Raw genomic sequence first — 16,921 nt, 5'->3', positions numbered from 1 at the left:
TGTGTGTACGCGTGCGTGAGTGCGCACGCTGCTGCTGCACCACCACAACCATTGACATTGGGCTTTAATGAATTCTTTAATTCATGTCAGGAGATCTCATCATGACCAACCAGGCATGATATCTGTTCTGTGAATCACGACCCAATAATGAAGAATGTGTTGTCAGTCAGTCAGTCAGTCAGTCACTGATGCTGCTGCCTGAATGCACAAACAAATTATATAGTACAATTGTTATGGAAAATATCATCTCGACTTGTAGGCCTACAGTAGGCTATTATGTTATAACTATAATGGTCTTGTTATTAATAGCTTTAGATGCACGTGTCAGCGAGTCAGCTTATTATAGCAACTAATTGTGCAATGAGAATCATTCCCTTTATAATATTATTACAATTATTGCAGGGGGTTTCTTTTTAAATCCCAGATTTGACATTTAAAATAGGCCTATAAAATAGCATGAAATTAGCTCCTTTTATCACGTATCTATAATGTGGGTCAAACTGCACTTATTAACATACTTATTTTCCTCATTAATGATGCTGGGGACAAAAAAGGAAACCCTAGTATTGTAGTAATCTATTCTAGTCTATTGCAGTCAACTGATTTGTGACCGACACTGAGCTTGCAGATCGGCTATTTTCGGCACAGTGTTCGGCACGCAATGCCGGCGTGTGACGATGTACAAGCTCACAGCGTGTCACAGATGCGACACGTCATGAGCTTGTAGATCGGCTGTTCCGGGCATGTGACACCATCGTATGATGAGGCTTTAATCCAGGGCCCATATAGGCAGTGGTGTAAAGTAACTATAAGTACATTTATTCGAGTACTGTACTTAGGTACACTTTTGACGTATTTCTACTTTACTTGTGTATTTCCAATTTCCAATACTTTGACTTCTACTCCACTACATCTCAGATATTGTACTTTTACTTCACTACATTGCATTTGAAAAGTTGAATTACTTACTAGCTACTTTGTAGATGTTGATTATTATTACAAAAGATAAACTAAACTACTTTAGCCCTAGATACATTTCAGCCTTCTGGAAACAGCCGATTTACAAGCTGACAATGCATTGCGATGCAACACATTGTGAGATTGCAATTTTCATGCCCAATGACTACTTTTACTTTTGGTACTTTAGCTACATTTCGATGCCAATACCTTTGCACTTTTACTCAAGTATACATGTTGACTGTCACTTAACGTATAACGGAGCACTTCTACATTGCAACATTGGCGTACTTGCACTTAAGTTAAGTAAAGCATGCGAGTACTTTTTCCCACCACAGCCTATATATAGGGCTGCTTCTCGTGGGCGCAGAGATAGGCTTCGCCACACAGAGAGGTCCGGTCGTGCTGTGTGTGTGTGTGTGTGTGTGTGTGTGCGTGCGTGTGCACTTCCATCTAAGCTCGTAGATCAATTGGATTTAAGCCTCTTGACCGGGGTCTGCGTTGAAAACCTGCTGACACTGCTGGGCCCGGGGTCTTTGTGTGGCGCACACCCCCACCCCCCCCCCCCCCAGCCCGTGTGCACGGATGTGTGACCCCGGTCCGTTACACACTATAACTATTAACTAACCTCTGGGAAACGCCACTCCAAACAACCCGCTAACACCCCTGTTGTCACTAGGTGGGGCCGGGGGTGTTGTTTCAGCAACCCCGGAACACCCCAGGGTTGCACACACACACACACACACACACACACACACACACACACACACACACACACACACACACACACGTGAGGATATAATGTGTACAGCAGTGGTAACCGGAAGCCTCATGCATCATCAAAAAACACACTCTCGCTCCCATTTATTCTGGGGGCCGCGCGCCCTCAGCGCTTCTTGTATTCTTGTATTTGTTTTACTTTGCTGAGGTGCAGCTGGTTAGGAATAAGGTTAGGTTTAGGCATAGTTTCACTAATATGTTTAGGAATAAGGTTAGGTTTATAGGCATAGTTTGGTTTTTACTGAGGTTACATTTAGGATTAATGTTAGGTCTATATAGGCATAGTTTTACTGCGGTCACATTTAGGAATAAGGTTAGATTTAGGCATAGTTTCACTGAGGTTACGTTTAGGTGGTCCATGGACCACTGGTCCCTGACCATGCATTTAGTAATGTAGCAAAGTGACAATTTTGTATTTGTGCGTCAATGTTGTCAGTTACTGCTGGGAAGTCTGAGGTTAAGACATTCCAGAGAAAAGGGAGTTAGAATCTCAAGAAGGATACATGTACCAGCTTGCCTGATTGAGTCATCATTATTAGGTGATGTGCCCATTATTATAAACATGTCATGTGTCTCCTCAGTGCTCTATCAGAACAGTTTAACGGAAGGTTGGATAAAAGTAAGAGAATGGGTTAAAGGGTAACCGTGGGATTGGAATAGATGAGTGGTTCTAAAAAACAAAAAAAGGTTGCCAAGCTTTCTTGTATTCCAGCCAGTATATACAGTACAGTGCATAGACTTGAACCATGCTGTATCGACAGCCAGTATACGGTGGCTTGGGCCATGCTACATCGATGCATGCATAGTACACAGCCAGTACTGAGTGAATAGACCATGCCTGAATATTAATGGCCACATGGCACACTAGGAGTCCACTAGTATACAGTTAGGGCTATTATGTAGATGTACCGATACCGATTCAGAATTCAGATACTCATAACTTGCAAATTGGTCGATACTGAGAGTACCTATCCAATACCAGTGTGTAATTGAAACAATTCTAAGACAGTGGGTTCCTCGAGGGGGTTCCAAAAAATTGACCCTTACAGGTCTGTAACTCCATTTGTACACTCTCGGGTTACGGGGGTCCATAACAGAACCGCTGATCTATATAGGAATATAAATTAATTCCATTAATAATATTGTTAAAAGTGCAGCTGCAATAACATACAACAATAATGTAAATAGTAGTGCAGAGAGTATAAAACAGTAACTCAAACTGAAGCAATCAAAACACGACTGTGAATGAAATATCATCATTTATGTGATAAATGACGTGGTATCAGATCGGCATAGACTGGCATACTCGCCTATACTGTACCCATGCCAGCAGTCTAGGCTGTGTGAGTTGGCAGCTTTTCCGATCCTGGTGTGGGCGTTGGAACAACTCCAGTTAGGGCTATCAGTCTGTGGTCCCTGTGGGGCATCACTGCCGCTACCCGCGACGCTGCCCGCAGGTCAGCCGCTGCCAGAACATTACTAGTATAGGAGCTTGCTCTGTCCCTAAACGGTATTTCGGTCCAGCATCACCCGCTATCCATTATGCCGACACCGGTATTTGCGCCTAGAGGCGTGTGTCATGCAGGGCGTGTTGGCCCCCTAAATGGCTATTTTGGTCACACACATCGGGGAAGGCGCACACTGTGGAGTTTAAAAGCACCCGTAATGCCAAATTAGTTTGGTTATAGAGCGGCGGGCGCCGCGCGCCTGCAACGGAGATGTCCGCAGTCAAGGCTGCTTCATCTCTCCTTATTCTCCTACGCATCTCTTTGTAATTGTCCTATATTCAGCCGAAGTGATTGCCTGTCACTTCCTTGTGTCCATTGTGTTTATATAATTGCCTAGTCAAAGAAGTTATTTGACTTGTGCCAGGCATTGTGCGCAATTCCATTTACTGGGGTTTGATCCGATAGATACCGTTTCATAGAGACGGCGTCACGGCATACACGCGCAAGCTATATACCAAAAAAAGCTTGAATTTCGTAGATTACACAGCACTTAGTAATTTGAAAAATGAGGGGGGGGGGGTGTAGCACAAGTGAGACTTCAAGGCAGCAACTCTTCCATGGTCTATGAGCATAGACCGTAAGGCTATGATGCAATATAGCACTGGGCATAACGGGCAACGGATAAGGGATCTCTTAAAGGCAATGGCATGTGGCACGGTGTTTGGTTTCAACGGGTAGCGGAGGTGTTTTAGGGATTTAGACAGGTGACCAAAATAGCCACTTTAGTAGAGGAACGCCCCTTCCCCAATGCTAAATCCCCCAAAAGGTGGCATTAGAAAGCTCGGATGAAAATCAGTCGTCTTACCCCCAGATCCCTAAACTTAGTAGCCATATTTTACTGTTTTGATTAAAGAAAAAAAACATTTTGACATTTTTAAAATAGTAAAATAAGGCACCGAAGTTCAGGGATAAGGGGTGGAAAACAAGGCCCTATTCTGTGGTAATATTATTATCATTTTCGCATGGACCGTGGCGTGTAAAAAAAAAACATGTCCATCACAAGCCGGCATGCTGGCGATCGGCCCCGTTTACACCACGTGGAAAACGGTTGAATAATCCATGGATGGAAAGCGTAGAGCCACTAGAGCCCCATGCATTCAGCATGATGCAGCTATAGCTAGCAGCTCCGCTGTCTCTCTGGCACAGTCTTAATTAGCCTCCTGAGCAGTTAATTATTCAGGGGCTAACTGATCTGACGCCGCTGGATGAATAATAGATCTGCAAGGCTATACCGACTATAGTGCAACTTTTAATTTCAGCTTCAGGTTTGGCTCGCAGCTTTCTCTCTCTTTCTTGTTCTACACACACGTACACGTGCGCATGCGCACACGCGCGCACACGCGTACAAGATTACAGGGCAGTTTAAGGAGGGACACACACACACACACACACACACACAGACGGAGTCACAACCCGAAGCCGTACAACATGCTGAGGTTTGACCCGTTGCTAGGTAACGCCCTGCTCGCGCTGGCTTACAGAGAACGGGCCTGATTAAAAAGTTAGACGCTTATATTACACGGTCGATTTGTAGCACGTGAGTTGCTAGTCCAGCCCAGGGGGGCAGTCAGACAGATATTTTGTGAAGCCACAAGGAAATCGGGATTTCCTGAAAGTTCATATAATGGCCTGTTGTGGCGCTGTCATTGGGCCCAAAAAAACCCATAACCCCGTTGTTTGGGCCAGCCAATGGGCCAGCTGGGCCCAAACGGATCTAGAAAGATGGCGACTTACAATTCAAGGACTGACAGGCTTCATTTTACGTTCATGTTAGACCCGGGGAACGCTTTGTCCATATTTTTTACAGTCTATATGGTCCAGCCCCAGTCTATACTCTACAGTAAGTGTGCTACCTTGTGTGTGTGCGTGCGTGATATAACCCAGACATCTTTCCATCGTTGACAGCTATAGTAACACACCAGATGTAGTTGTGGTCGATGAAGAGTTCAGGGATGTGTCTGTATTAGAGATCGCCTGCTAGCCTAGAGGAAGCCTTTATGACCAAGGTCATAAAATACCAACCACTTTATGCACATACCATCTCAGAGCTGCATGGGCTATAGGTGCAGATTTCTTTCTTTTTATATATATATATATATATATATTTGGCTATAAGGCATACTGCACATACTGGAGGGTTCCTTCCAACAACTTGGGATGCCCAAAAAGGAGACGTTGCTAATTATAGATAGAGTACTGAGTGAGCCTATTGTACCATGAAACACATCATGCCATGATTTTGTAAATGTATAACCTTAACCGCACCTACTGTTTGTGTCCTTGTATGCATCTCCTTTGTGTGGAAACATACATGGTTAAAGTGTGTGTCTGTACGTGTGTGTGTGTGTGTGTGTGTGTGTGTGTGTGTGTGTGTGTGTGTGTGTGTGTGTGTGCGCGTAGCCGCGTACTGATTTACAGTACATCTACCTGCTGATTAATATTAAGTTCACCATTTGGGTTCCATAAAAGCCAGCATGTTGTTGCGACACGTTGCGATGCGTTGTGAGCTTGTAGATCAGCTATTTCTTCAGCTATTCGTTATTTTAAGGTCACACTATAGCAACAGGATATACCCGTTCAGAAGCACGTATCTCCCATAAACATGAATGGTCTCAGACATGTCACGAAAGCGATAGGTTTAAAGCCTCGTTCCGTGATTTATTCAACCGGTTGGCTCTGTGTAGAACATCACCAACATGAGATTTTAATTGGTATTTTATTCCATGCGAGTGAGTTGGTGAGACGTGTTGTACATTTTCATCTGTCTAGTACGAGCAACCATAATGCAGTGGTTCTCAAACGTATTCACGTCAAGGACCCCCGAATCGACATCTATTAGGGCGCAGACCACCATGAGTGAAGATGTTTATTGTTTACGGCTCTAGCAGTGATTCTCATTTCATTTCAAGGACCCCTGGTTTGATATGCAATGGGCTACGGACCCCCATTTAATGGCATTTATATCTCTGGGACCACAATTTATATAGTAAAATCAATGTTAATATAACTCTGAGAGTGTACAAATGGAACCAAATGGACCCTAACAGGTCCCTTTGGTTCAATTTGTACACTCTCAGAGTTACAGACCCATAAGGGTTCATTTGGTTCCACACTATCATTTAGCAGGGGACCCCCTGGCACTCCCTCAAGAATCCCTGGGGGTCCCCGGACCCCACTTTGAGAACCACTGGTCTAATGAGCATCATGCCTGGGTGTATATGGTTAGTGTTCATCAAATACAATTATGCAACAGGTCGTTTCTAGGAAGCAATCTGATTGGTTGAAACAGCCTTCTAGCCGTGGTTCAAACGAGCACCACTGCACCTAATCAAAACAAATAATTCAGCAGCTCTGTTCTCCCAGAGCACTAGCAAACTCGGTGGCTAGGCTATAGTTTCTTGGGACATTTGTGGTCGTAGTGACTACATCTGTCATTAAGAAAATATGTTTCCGCGATTGTCTTAGTTTTAAGGGTAACTGTTGTATAACTGCAATTTATTCTGCGTTGCTTTTGGAACTCGCCCTGCGGTTTCATTAAACCACCCCCTCTCGTGTAAAATATTGCTTAATTCAGCCTATTCATACTCCAGTTTTAGGTGATAAGGTGACCACGGAAATGGTGGTTAACAGTAAAAACAGAGAGATGTGTTTGGGTGAGCGGTGAGTGGCTTATCACCGCGGCGTGGCGTCATGTTGTAGTTTTCGGTGGTCACGTTATCACTTAAAGCTGGAGTCTTTACAAGACGGGAGGGTCCTTCTCCTTCTGTCGTATGTCCTTAGACCTTGGCTTCAGCTCCGTCGCCTGCAGCAAGCCAGTCCAGTGCGTCTAGTCTATAGGTCAACTAAGCCGCGATCACCATTCGGTGACTGGTAAGTGTTGAGGTTGGCGTCCTGGGAGGTCCATGCATGTGGGCTGGGCCCCCAAGGAGTGTATCCCTGAGCAAGACTCAGGCAGCACTGTATAGAACAGTGGTTTTCCAAACACTCGGTTTGGGACCCCAGGCAAAAGTGTTTTTGTTGTTGTTGTTGTTTTTTTGTATAACTTGGAACGATCCTCGCGGGTTGGACGTGGGACGCGGTGGGGGTATTCCTGACCAGGCCACGTTGCTCTCTCTCCTCCTGTACAGTCAGGGCCTCCCTCTTTATCTCCTGTAATGAACTTAAACTAACTAATGTGCCTGACCAGCCAACATGTCTTCTTAGAAAGCACGTCGTCCCAGCCAGGGATCAATAGCTGCATGGTGGATCTTAAACCAATGTGACTCAAGAGAGCCGTCCTCTCCTATGCAGGGATCAGTGTGTGTGTGTGTGTGTGTGTGTGTGTGTGTGTGTGTGTGTGTGTGTGTGTGTGTGTGTGTGTGTGTGTGTGTGTGTGTGTTTTAGGTGAGGAGGTGGCCACCTTTTCACCTAAATGGTGGTGTTGATGGTGGTCGCTTGTAGTCCATCCACCATGCTCGTATCTCCTACCCTCCATGACCATCAATTCCTCAATTTTCGTCCATTGTTTCCCCTTTGCTTTCCCTCTACTGCCTATATGTGTCTCTATTCTATTCTATTATATATATATATATATATATATATATATATATATATATATATATATATATATATAATTATTATATATTATATTCCTTTCTGGTCCTTTTCTGTTCCTTTCCAATTCACCCTTTTGTCAAGTCCCGCCCATGGTTCTGCCCCTCTGCGCACCCATTGGTTGCCGTTTCGTGGTTGGACAAAAGTCCTCTCTCTCCATCCACTACCATTGAAATAACAGGTTTTTCAGTTGCTTCGTATTGATATTCTGTGCATTCAATTCTTATTTTAAACATGGTGTCAGTAAAAAAGGAGCATCACTGCTGCAGCATGGTGACTGGGCTTATCATTCGTTTTCGTTTTTTCCAAAAAAGGATGTTTTAGCAAAGTCAACATAAACTAGGCGGAACTAGGGCGGAACTAGGCAGAAGAGCCTGCTGGTTAGTCCGTCAGGGACCAATCAGAAGGCTGACAAAGGGTGAATTCTAATATATAGTCTCTCTCTTTCTGTCGCTGTCTATATTTCATTCCTTTGTTCTCTCGTTCTCCCGCTGCGTGTTTGAGTCTGTTGTTTGTTTTTACGTCGGGAGCTTGCGAAACCAAGAGGGACCAATCACATTGACCCAGGCTCCGGGAAATGTGATTGGTCTAGATATAAGTGGGGAGGGGCGGTCTCGGTGACCACCGCTTTGGTGGTTTAGTAAAAACAGAGAGAAGGGCTGGGGGGGGGGGGGGGGGGGGTGTGAATAGGCCGTGACTCTCCCATGCAGACAGGGGTCATTGGGTGTGGGGTGGGGGTGGTGGTGGTGGTGGGTGCATCAGTGGCATGTGATAGGCCACTCACAGTGTGTCACGTGACCAGTGGTGTAAAGTACTTTTACTCAAGTACTGTACTTGAATGGTTACTTCAGAATATGTTGTAGGAAGCTGTAGGAGATACCTGCGCCCTGCCCACGATCTTTGGCCCTCGATATTAGATATTTTAATGTTTTCATGCTATAGAGCGTCATGACGACGCCAGGCCCAGGAAATTAATCTCAATGCATATTTCCCATAGACATTTCAAAACGTATTTATTTAAAGACCTTTTAAGCGTCGTACGAAGCCAACTCTTGTCATGACAAATCATGACAACAAACACAATAATTTGGACCAAACAAATAATTACAAGAAGAAAATCAACAAAAAGCCTTTTTTTCCTACTGTCTAATTCTTTGTTTGGCCCGAAAAATGGTGTTTGTCACGACAAGAGTTGGCTTTGTCTGCGTCGTAAACGTCTTTAAATAAATACTTTCTGAAAAGTCTATGATGAAAATGAACAGGGAATTATTTTCCGGGTCTCTCGAGGGGGCGGGACTGTGACGCTCTATTGAGAATGTATTGCTTGACCTGGGCCATGGCTCAGCGGTCCAGGCACCTTGGCTGGTAATCCAGTCTGGCAGTGTGCCGCGGGTTCAACTCCCGATCACAACGGCCTTTACTGCATGTCTCCCCCCCCATCTCTCTCCCCATTTCCTGTCAGCCTACTGTCTGTCCCTCCATATAAAATAAAGGCAAAAGCCACAAAAAAAAGAACCCATTTAGATTGTATTTCTTATTGCTCTATCCAATGTGGGCCAAGTTATTGTGGAACATCTTTTGCTCCATTAGCAGTGTATATACAGGGCTATAGTTGTAAATGCATGTTTTAATTTGTAGTAATAATCAAATCTACAAAGTAACTAAAGCTTTCAAATAAATGTAGTGCAGTAAAAGTAGAATATTTGGATCTGAGAAGTAGTGGAGTAGACGTAAAAGTATTGGAATTAAATGAAATACTCAAGTAAAGTACAAACACTTCAAAATTGTACTTAAGTACATACTGTACTCTTAACCCATTTTGGGGCGGGAACCCCTTTTGGTGGTGTTTTATTATGTTATAATTTAGCTATTGAAAAATAGCAGATCTACAAGCTCATAGCGCGCCACCGAGTGGTGTGCTATGAACTTGTAGGTCTGCTATTTTTGCAAGTACAGTGCAGCAACAGTGTGTTACATGTGCCAATGTTTTCTTTTGAATTATTATTATTATTATTATTATTTTATAATATTATTTCATGCTCCCTAACTTCCTTTAGAGAAGTGGTTCTCAACCGGTGTTTCTTGAGGAGGTTCCAGGTGGTAACATCTGCATTACTTAACTAATGTACAAGTCTACACAATCATTCGACAATGTAGAAGAATTGTCATTTTGATCAACGTTTGCCTGTGATCTCTCTTGCTACGCCTACCACATCAATACAGCATGGAGTTGTGGCCAAAATCTTATCAAACGGTAACAAAACATTCCAAGTCTCGGGTCTGCAAGGCAAAAATCTAATCAACTGGTGGTCCGTGGGCCGGGCTCAAATGCCATGAACAGGGTTGAAGAGTGGCGCGCTACGAGCTTGTAGGTCCGCTATTTTTGAAAAACCGAAGAACGACTGACATAGAAACATAGCTTTTTCAGAAAACTGTCAGGATGTACAGTAGAAGACATTTTTAGAATCTGATCTCAGGTCAAAATGGGTTGTTTGCACATTGGTGCGAAGTTCGGATAGGACGTAAACAAGAAAAAAAATCAACCTCACTTTATGTCAATCACATTTGCACACTGCTGCCGAATATTTAGTCCGTATAAGGTTTTTTCGGACCGGAGTCGATTTCATCCATTTTCCTCAGCTGTCTAGTAGTGGGGTGTTGCTGACTGCAAAACGCAGCGAAAAAATGCACCAGTGTGCAACCAGTTTAAACCTCCTAACTAACTGTCAGTCAAAACACACATGCACGCACGCACGCATGCACGCACGCACGCACACACACACACACACACACACACACACACACACACACACACACACACACTGCACTGAATTTCTGCACCATGTTGTCAGTGGTAAGGGCTGTATGCGTAAGGGTCCATTCGGTTACATTTGTATACAATCTCAAAGTTAAAAGAACACTCGAGGATTGAACTGTGTGTGCGTGCGTGCGTGAGAAAGATTGTATACGGTAGGTACAGTAATGGGTCGGGCCCACTACAGAGAAAAGCCACAGAGAATGATTATATGCTGTAGCTGCTCCATATGGTTATATATATACAGACACTCTGTACGTGGTCTCTGTAATTTACAACGTTTGGGAGGTCTTCTTTCCGTCTGGTCTGATGGCAACTCTCTCTAATATCTCTCTCTCCTTCCCTGTCCCCCCCCCCCCCAACCCCCTCTCTCTCTACCAGTATAATCGAGGACCGAGCACAGAAGCATGGAGGTCGTGTCTCACTTTGTGAATGACACTGTAGAATTCTACACATGGAGCCTTACGATAGCAGGTGAGCAACCATCTTTTTTTTCTCTTTAATCATTTGTATCCCACGATACCCTCCTTTCCCAAATTGGGGGGGGGGGGGGGGTGCAGCGGACTGAGTCAGTCCGACTGACCTCATGCTTCCTTCTATGCATGAGGAGTCGAAGCTGCTTCTTTTCACTTGACAGGGGGAACATGTTATTCCAACCAGTTCCTTTCCCCTCCACCAGGCTGGCCATGGGGGAGGTCGTTTAGTCTATGTTTAGCCTCTCAAAGCCAGCATTGATGTTGACAGCACATTTTGATTTTGTTTTGTCATAGTCTTTGGATTCCATAGTTTGAAATGTTTTTTTTGTGTGTGTTAGTATAGTTTTAGTCGACTAAATATCATAAGATTTTAGTCCACTAAATCTACAGTTGGCAGGCCTTGATGGCGTCGTAATGCCTCATTTTACACTCAGTATATTTACTTAGTCTTATTTTTAGTCATCATAGCTTATCATAGCTTCATTTTCATCTCGTTCTTGTCACTGAAAAAAGGTAGTCGACACAGCTCAAAGTCATTTTCCGATTCTACCCCAGATTTGAACCTGGTTTCCTGCGCAAGAGCTGAAATGTTTTACCATTGAGCTAATAGAGCCTGCCTGCTTGCTCAGGGGAAAAAATAACAATCTTGACCTTCAGGTCAAAATTGGTGTCAGATCCTGTGTCTATGACCTTTGGTCTATATCTCAATAGAAAAGCATGGAGGCAGAATACAACCATCCGATTATATTGTATTAACATACTCTACCTCTACCATACAGATTGGACTAAAATGCATTTATTCGTATAAAAAGGTTACATAGTGCCGCTTTAAGAATATTATGAGCAGATGCAAGCTGTGCACTTCTACATCTTGGATTTGTGCCACATTAGGGGCTTTCACACTTCATCCCAGAAGCACTCTGTTCACAGATAGCGCTGCGCAATTAATCAAAAAAGGATTGAGATCTAGATTCAGACACGTGTGCGGTCGCATTTCTAAATTTGAGCAAGAATCGTGCAGCACTAGTTGGCTTGTACAATTCATTTGAGTTACTCTTATGTTTTTGCTACGAGAGAGAGAGAGAGAGAGAGAGAGAGAGAGAGAGAGAGAGAGAGAGAGAGAGAGAGAGAGAGAGAGAGAGAGAGAGAGAGAGAGACTTCAAGAGAGGTTGAAGTCAAGCACTTTGATGTTGTCTGTTTAAACTAAAGCCACAGCAGTAGTTGGCTCCAGGTGCCACATTTTCAATGTAGCAATGCTCGGCAACTACAGACTAAAAGACAATACACACTTTCATGGAAAATGTGATAATTGCGTGAGAATCGTCATCTCAGAGTTCTTGTGGAGGAAAAAAAATAGAGATTCACATTTGAGCAAGAATCGTGCAGCACTATTCACAGAGCACGCTGGAACCAAATGGACCCGTGATGTGCACACTCGACTGAGTTAAAAGAACACTAGAGAATGGCCGGTGTGCTGGTGTGTGCCACTGTGTCAGCTGAAGCCAGGGCTCTTCTAACCCATTCTGACCTGAGATCAGATTCTAAAAATGTCTTCTACATCCTGACAGTTTTCTGAAAAAGCTATGTTTCTATGTCAGTCGTTCTTCGATTTTTCAAAAATAGCAGACCTACAAGCTCGTAGTGCGCCACTTGGTGGCGCGCTACGAGCTTGTAGATCTGCTATTTTTCAATAGCTAAAGCATAACATAATGCTAACACCAACTAGTAATAGCATCAGTGGTGGAAAGTAACTAGGTACATTTACTTAAGTACTGTACTCGAGTACAATTTTGAGGTATTTCTACCTTACTACTAGTAATTCCAATTTCCAAAACTTTTTACGTTCATGTTAGACCCAGGGAATGCTTTGTCCATATTTTTTACAGTCTATGGGCAAGATGCATCACACCCTTTGTATACATCTAGCATGCATCAATGTTGTATGCTAGATCGAAAGGTGTGAGTCGGGCCTAAGCATTATGCATAGACACAGAGAAAACTCTGTGCAAAGCTAGCTTTTATAGAGGTCCAACAGTTAATGGAACTAATACAATTGAATCGCAGCTAATCACACAAATCAATCAATCAAAAGAAAGTCATGTTTGTCAAGGTCTTTCCTGCTCTCCAGTAGGCCAATCACAGGCAGGCGGGGTGTTACCATGCCTATGCTCGGACACAAACGGAATTCACGCTGTGTTTTATATATGTCTATGGTTGAGAGAGAGTGTTCTGGGTGTTTATATATGTCTATGGTGGAGAGAGTGTTCTGGGTGTTTATATATGTCTATGGTGGAGAGAGAGTGTTCTGGGTGTTTATATATGTCTATGGTGGAGAGAGTGTTCTTGGTGTTTATATAGGTCTATGGTGGAGAGAGTGTTCTGGGTGTTTATATATGTCTATGGTGTAGAGAGAGTGTTCTGGGTGTTTATATATGTCTATGGTGGAGAGAGTGTTCTGGGTGTTTATATATGTCTATGGTGGAGAGAGAGTGTTCTGGGTGTTTATATATGTCTATGGTGGAGAGAGTGTTCTGGGTGTTTATATATGTCTATGGTGGAGAGAGTGTTCTGGGTGTTTATATATGTCTATGGTGGAGAGAGTGTTCTGGGTGTTTATATATGTCTATGGTGGAGAGAGAGTGTTCTGGGTGTTTATATATGTCTATGGTGGAGAGAGAGTGTTCTGGGTGTTTATATATGTCTATGGTGGAGAGAGAGTGTTCTGGGTGTTTATATATGTCTATGGTGGAGAGAGTGTTCTGGGTGTTTATATATGTCTATGGTGGAGAGAGTGTTCTGGGTGTTTATATATGTCTATGGTGGAGAGAGAGTGTTCTGGGTGTTTATATATGTCTATGGTTGAGAGAGAGTGTTCTGGGTGTTTATATATGTCTATGGTGGAGAGAGAGTGTTCTGGGTGTTTATATATGTCTATGGTTGAGAGAGAGTGTTCTGGGTGTTTATATATGTCTATGGTGGAGAGAGTGTTCTGGGTGTTTATATATGTCTATGGTGGAGAGAGTGTTCTGGGTGTTTATATATGTCTATGGTGGAGAGAGAGTGTTCTGGGTGTTTATATATGTCTATGGTTGAGAGAGAGTGTTCTGGGTGTTTATATATGTCTATGGTGGAGAGAGAGTGTTCTGGGTGTTTATATATGTCTATGGTGGAGAGAGTGTTCTGGGTGTTTATATATGTCTATGGTGGAGAGAGAGTGTTCTGGGTGTTTATATATGTCTATGGTTGAGAGAGAGTGTTCTGGGTGTTTATATATGTCTATGGTTGAGAGAGAGTGTTCTGGGTGTTTATATATGTCTATGGTTGAGAGAGAGTGTTCTGGGTGTTTATATATGTCTATGGTGGAGAGAGTGTTCTGGGTGTTTATATATGTCTATGGTTGAGAGAGAGTGTTCTGGGTGTTTATATATGTCTATGGTTGAGAGAGAGTGTTCTGGGTGTTTATATATGTCTATGGTGGAGAGAGTGTTCTGGGTGTTTATATATGTCTATGGTGGAGAGAGAGTGTTCTGGGTGTTTATATATGTCTATGGTTGAGAGAGAGTGTTCTGGGTGTTTATATATGTCTATGGTGGAGAGAGTGTTCTGGGTGTTTATATATGTCTATGGTGGAGAGAGTGTTCTGGGTGTTTATATATGTCTATGGTGGAGAGAGAGTGTTCTGGGTGTTTATATATGTCTATGGTGGAGAGAGAGTGTTCTGGGTGTTTATATATGTCTATGGTGGAGAGAGTGTTCTGGGTGTTTATATATGTCTATGGTGGAGAGAGAGTGTTCTGGGTGTTTATATATGTCTATGGTGGAGAGAGTGTTCTGGGTGTTTATATATGTCTATGGTGGAGAGAGAGTGTTCTGGGTGTTTATATATGTCTATGGTGGAGAGAGTGTTCTGGGTGTTTATATATGTCTATGGTGGAGAGAGTGTTCTGGGTGTTTATATATGTCTATGGTGGAGAGAGTGTTCTGGGTGTTTATATATGTCTATGGTGGAGAGAGTGTTCTGGGTGTTTATATATGTCTATCGTGGAGAGAGTGTTCTGGGTGTTTATATATGTCTATGGTGGAGAGAGAGTGTTCTGGGTGTTTATATATGTCTATGGTGGAGAGAGAGTGTTCTGGGTGTTTATATATGTCTATGGTGGAGAGAGAGTGTTCTGGGTGTTTATATATGTCTATGGTGGAGAGAGTGTTCTGGGTGTTTATATATGTCTCCGTGTTTATATATGTCTTTATATATGGGGGCGACTCCCATTGATGACTAGGTCGCTATTAAAAACGGGCCTGTTGTATGTCAAAAAGGGGGGAAAACACATCACGATGTAAACGTGTGAGCTTGTGGATCAGATATAAAATAGGGCTTAAGTGGTCCATTGATTTGCTGATGCACGAAATGTACTCTTTGATTAATTGATTAATCCAAAAAAGTCTGGGGGAAATAATCAATAGTTGTAGCCTTACTAGCTTTAAATACCTGGTAGAGGAAGGTTAGTGGTGGAAAATAAAATGGATTCATGGATTAATCGCGATGCAGACATGGACGATTATGAATCGGTTCACAAATGTCATACGATTGCCATTTTATTTATATATATTTTGCGTATGTTCGTACAGAATTCATTCATAATTTCTTCAAGAAATCTGCTTCATGTTTTCGAGCGGTGCCTAGCCGCTCCAATACGCAGCTATGTGTGTGTGTGTGTGTGTGTGTGTGTGTGTGTGTGTGTCTCTCTGTATAATGTATGTATTGTAAGCAATGCATGTATACGTTTCAGCACGGACAGCTGCAGTAGCGCTCTGTGACCTGGGGTGGCACTGTTGGGCGGCTAGCGCTGTGTGACCTGCATGGGGTTTGCACCAGTTCTCTAGTGTAATAAACTAAAAATATTCTGTGTTCATTATGGATCATTAGAACGCACTTTGTTTGTATTAGCCACACAGTGAGGGGGGAATGTATAATCAAATTGTAGCCCCCTGAATCGGAATTGAATCCTAGAGACGTCCGGCCCTAGTAGAGGTGCATGGTGTGTTGTCCTGTCAGTGGACTCTAGCAGCTGTGGAGCCGTGTACTGAGACGTCATTGTTGCAAGTCACTCACTCTGGGCGGCTAATTGACAGCATATGACCCACCTGACAGAATGTCTTATGACCCGCTGGCTTGGAACAATATCACATGAAAGCATTTTCCTGTCTGCCTGCCTGCGCGCGTGCATGGGGTGTAGGGGGGTGTGTGTGTGCGTGCGTGCGTGAGTGCGTGCATATACTGTAGTGTGCGTGCAACAATAGAATATGCTCAGTATACATTTATACTGGCCATAATATATATATATATATATATATATATATAAATATATATTAGGGCTGTCAAATGATTAAAATCACAGCTTCAAAATTAATTTAATCATGATTAATCACTGTTCGAACTATGTCCAAAATATGCCTTGTTTTCCTGTTTATTGTTGTGGAAATGGAAATATAAATGACAGAAAGCGGATATACATTAGTTTTTTTTTTTAAATGTTTTTTGTTTTCTAAAGCATTTAGTATAGCCATGATGTGATGTGAGCATTTGTAGGCCTAGCCTACACTTTGAGTTAAATGAACACTGGCTTTTGGCCATGTAGACTGGGGTCCCCCAGGAGGAAGTCACTAATGTTGCTCTAGAGAGGGAAGTCTGGAACACTCTGGTGGAGCTGTTGCCCCCGCGACCCGACTACGAATAAGCGGTTGAAGATGGATGGATGGATGAATGGAGACTGGGGTCCCAGTCCAGAGAT

General features: G+C 43.1%; 2 protein-coding genes across 2 annotated transcripts in view; one reads left to right on the top strand and one right to left on the bottom strand.

Moving 5' to 3' along the window:
* LOC310876807 (zinc-binding protein A33-like) overlaps positions 1–16,921 on the bottom strand; it is a gene marked incomplete at both ends in the record, with an annotated part of 168,599 nt that overhangs the window by 53,842 nt on the left and 97,836 nt on the right. The window lies entirely within an intron of this gene.
* Positions 1–16,921, top strand: part of LOC310877040 (very long chain fatty acid elongase 4-like) — a 33,565-nt gene that overhangs the window by 542 nt on the left and 16,102 nt on the right. Inside the window, exon 2 of the mRNA XM_083790693.1 lies at positions 11,035–11,127. Coding sequence (XP_083646819.1) covers positions 11,061–11,127 — 67 coding nt within the window. The 5' untranslated portion in view covers positions 11,035–11,060. The remainder of the gene's footprint in view (positions 1–11,034; positions 11,128–16,921) is intronic.

The sequence above is a fragment of the Protomyctophum parallelum genome, assembly GCF_964188405.1.
Source record: "Protomyctophum parallelum genome assembly, chromosome: 19".
In the NCBI taxonomy this organism is placed as follows: domain Eukaryota; kingdom Metazoa; phylum Chordata; class Actinopteri; order Myctophiformes; family Myctophidae; genus Protomyctophum; species Protomyctophum parallelum.
This window is presented reverse-complemented; position numbering and strand designations above follow the sequence as displayed.